We start from the raw sequence: 2,609 nt of genomic DNA, 5'->3' as shown, positions 1-2,609 counted from the left end.
GCGCAGGCCGAGGCTGCAGCCAACGCACAGGAGGTTGCGGAGGATGATTACGAGGACGACGACGAGTACTCGGGAGTTTAAGGGTGCGCGCATGACAGACGGGAAGAGGCACAGCTGCTACGTGAGTGGCTTTTCGCCAGTATCGGTGTTTTGGTTTTGGAGTCTTTGTGTAGCATTCTATGGCGGCATAGCGTTGCATTTTGTCTTTTTCACTTCCACGAGGAGAACGAGGTCATGTTTGGACGACGAAGGCCTTTGGGGGCTTTTTCTTGTTTTGGGTTTCTCGAAGGCGTTTAGGAAAAGGGGACGACGATTGGGAATCGCCTTACAGCGCCGATTGGTATCACTGCGACCTTTGAGAGCACTTGGCGTAGGGCTGTCATGAAGTTCTAGCATGTCCGAGCACAGAAGCCTTTCGCTCTCGAAAGCAGGGGACAAGGGTCTGCGCAACCAGGAATGGACTTGAATATCAGGGGCGTTTTGGTACCCGCCGCGCGGGGTTTGGTGTTGGAGATACCCGTGTCAGGGAGTGTCGAGGTACCATAGGATTCACTGAATGAATGAATGAGCGAGTACATTGCGATGCCATCCAGGTTGTTCGATGCCTTCTTGTGCCATGAAGAACTGGTCATGATGCTGCTCACGTGGAGGCGCTGGGCGGTACTAGAATTAGAGGAATGTACGAGCCGCGAATTTCACATTCACACACATGATCCAGACCCACGATGACGGCTCACTTCAGGGGGGCACCCAGCAGACGACAGGCGATGGACATGGCATCGAATGATTCGCGTCCGGGTTTTTCCCCAGCGGTATTTATGATGTTGTTACACTACAGCTCGCGCCCCCCCCCCCCCCTCTCCCGGCCTACTCCAGCTGCGAGGCCTGGTTCGTGTAGAGCACGTCCACCACACCGCCGAGCTTCTCAATCGTCGCCAGGGCGTGGTCGTACGACTCGTCACGGTGCGTCTCATCAAAGATGATGAGGCAGCCGGCGCCCTGGTCGAGCACGCCAATGATGACCTTGTCGAGGATCATCTGGGAGAGCTTGCGCTCGACCTGCTGGGTGTCGAGGCCGACCATCTTGGCAATGTGGTCAATCTCGACGCGGGAGAAGGGCTCGATGACCTTGATGAGGTTCTGCTCGAGCATGGCGTCGTAGAGACGGCGCAGGTGGTTGCGGATGAAGGCGTCGGAGCCGAGCTCGTAGCGGTACGAGGTCAGGGCGCGCTCGTACTCCTCGAGGGAGCGGTTCGAGTGCGCGCGCGCAATGGCCTTCATGGCCTCGAGGTTCTGGCCGGCGTACTTCTGGGCCTGCTTCGAGGCCATGAGGTTGTTGACGTCGTCGGCGAGGTTGAGCATGATCTTGCAGAGCAGCATGTACTGCAGGGCGGCGGTGGCCTTGACGGGCTCGTCCTGCGTGTGGTAGCCGTCGAGGGCCTCGATGAAGTAGGAGAAGGCCGTGTTGAAGTCCTTGTCCTCGGCGTGGAGCATGCCGCTCTGCATGTCGAGGTTGGCCTGCAGCAGGGGTGGCGTGTAGACGGAGGCGGCGCTCGTTCGGGCGCTCGTCAGGGCGGCGCGGGCTTTGGGAATGTTGCCGAGGGCGTGGTAGACGCGCGACTCGAGAAGCTGGACCTCGACGAGGACAAGCTTGTCGTCGAGACGCTTGAGCTCGCGCAGCAGGCCGTTGATGAGGGTGAGGGCGTCGTAGTAGGACTGCTTGGCCATGAGGAGGGTGACGAGACGGGTCTCGAGGTTCTGGCGCAGGAAGCTCCGGCGCTCGGAGGTCGCCCACTCTATACATGACTTGGTGACGGCGATCTGTGTGTCGGTGGTGTTGGGGATGGCATCGAACAGGTCAAGGAGCTGGCGGACTAGGGAGGTCACAGTGTGAGTCGCCGGGTCCATGAGGGGGGTGTGGAGGGGGTCATCTCACCAAGCTTTGCCGTCTTTTGCCTTGGCGAACGATGAGAGAGTCGTTCGGCTTGTCGTCACCAAATCCACGAGCGCTTGCGCATTCCTGGTGCGGTCAGTCAATCACGGCTGCTCATGCGCCAGCGTGGCATCAGCCGCCATGCGGCCCTCGGTGCAGCTTACTTCTCATCCCGGTACAGCTCGCCCAAGCTTATCAACGCCGATTCGTACTCCTTGATGGCGGCATCAGACGTCGCAGATGGCGGTTTCGACAGGATCTCTTTGTAGGCCTGCTCCGCTTCACGAGGGTTCGATTTCGCCAGCTTTTGGGCTTCCTGCACCCTTGCCGAGTCGCCCTGAGCCATGGCTGAAGATGTGTCGGTGGTGCGGTATGTGTTGGGGGTGTGTGCAGCAGAGTGTATATGTGTTGATGCGGCGGGGGGCGTTGCTGTTGTCGGAGGTGGGAGGGATCGTGGAGGGTCGACCGTTCAGAGAGTACAGCACAGGGTTGAGGCGGTTTGGTGGTGATGCAGCTGGGCTGCCTGAAGCTCCCACCTTTCGCGTCCAGTTGCTTGGGTGGCCTGTTACTAATCAGTAGTAACGAGATATCCGGATATGTGGATAATGGGGATCATGCTTTGTGGGACTTTCCAGCTTGATTGGCAAAGACAGGCTTTAGATCCTTCTTTGTGGTG

General features: G+C 58.8%; 2 protein-coding genes across 2 annotated transcripts in view; one reads left to right on the top strand and one right to left on the bottom strand.

Annotated features, from left to right (window-relative positions):
* Positions 1 to 466, top strand: part of VDBG_05388 (predicted protein) — a gene marked incomplete at both ends in the record, with an annotated part of 6,402 nt that extends 5,936 nt beyond the window's left edge. Inside the window, one exon of the mRNA XM_003004229.1 lies at positions 409 to 466. Coding sequence (XP_003004275.1) covers positions 409 to 466 — 58 coding nt within the window. The remainder of the gene's footprint in view (positions 1 to 408) is intronic.
* Positions 467 to 867: 401 nt separating this feature from the next.
* Positions 868 to 2,279, bottom strand: VDBG_05387 (26S proteasome non-ATPase regulatory subunit 11; the record flags this gene model as incomplete). Its single annotated transcript, XM_003004228.1, has 3 exons — positions 868 to 1,874; positions 1,937 to 1,956; positions 2,098 to 2,279. 3 exons carry the CDS (start codon positions 2,277 to 2,279, stop codon positions 868 to 870), a joined length of 1,209 nt encoding a protein of 402 aa, XP_003004274.1.
* Between the last annotated feature and the right edge of the window lie 330 nt (positions 2,280 to 2,609).

This window comes from Verticillium alfalfae, genomic scaffold (assembly GCF_000150825.1).
Source record: "Verticillium alfalfae VaMs.102 supercont1.6 genomic scaffold, whole genome shotgun sequence".
Taxonomy (NCBI): domain Eukaryota; kingdom Fungi; phylum Ascomycota; class Sordariomycetes; order Glomerellales; family Plectosphaerellaceae; genus Verticillium; species Verticillium alfalfae.
This window is presented reverse-complemented; position numbering and strand designations above follow the sequence as displayed.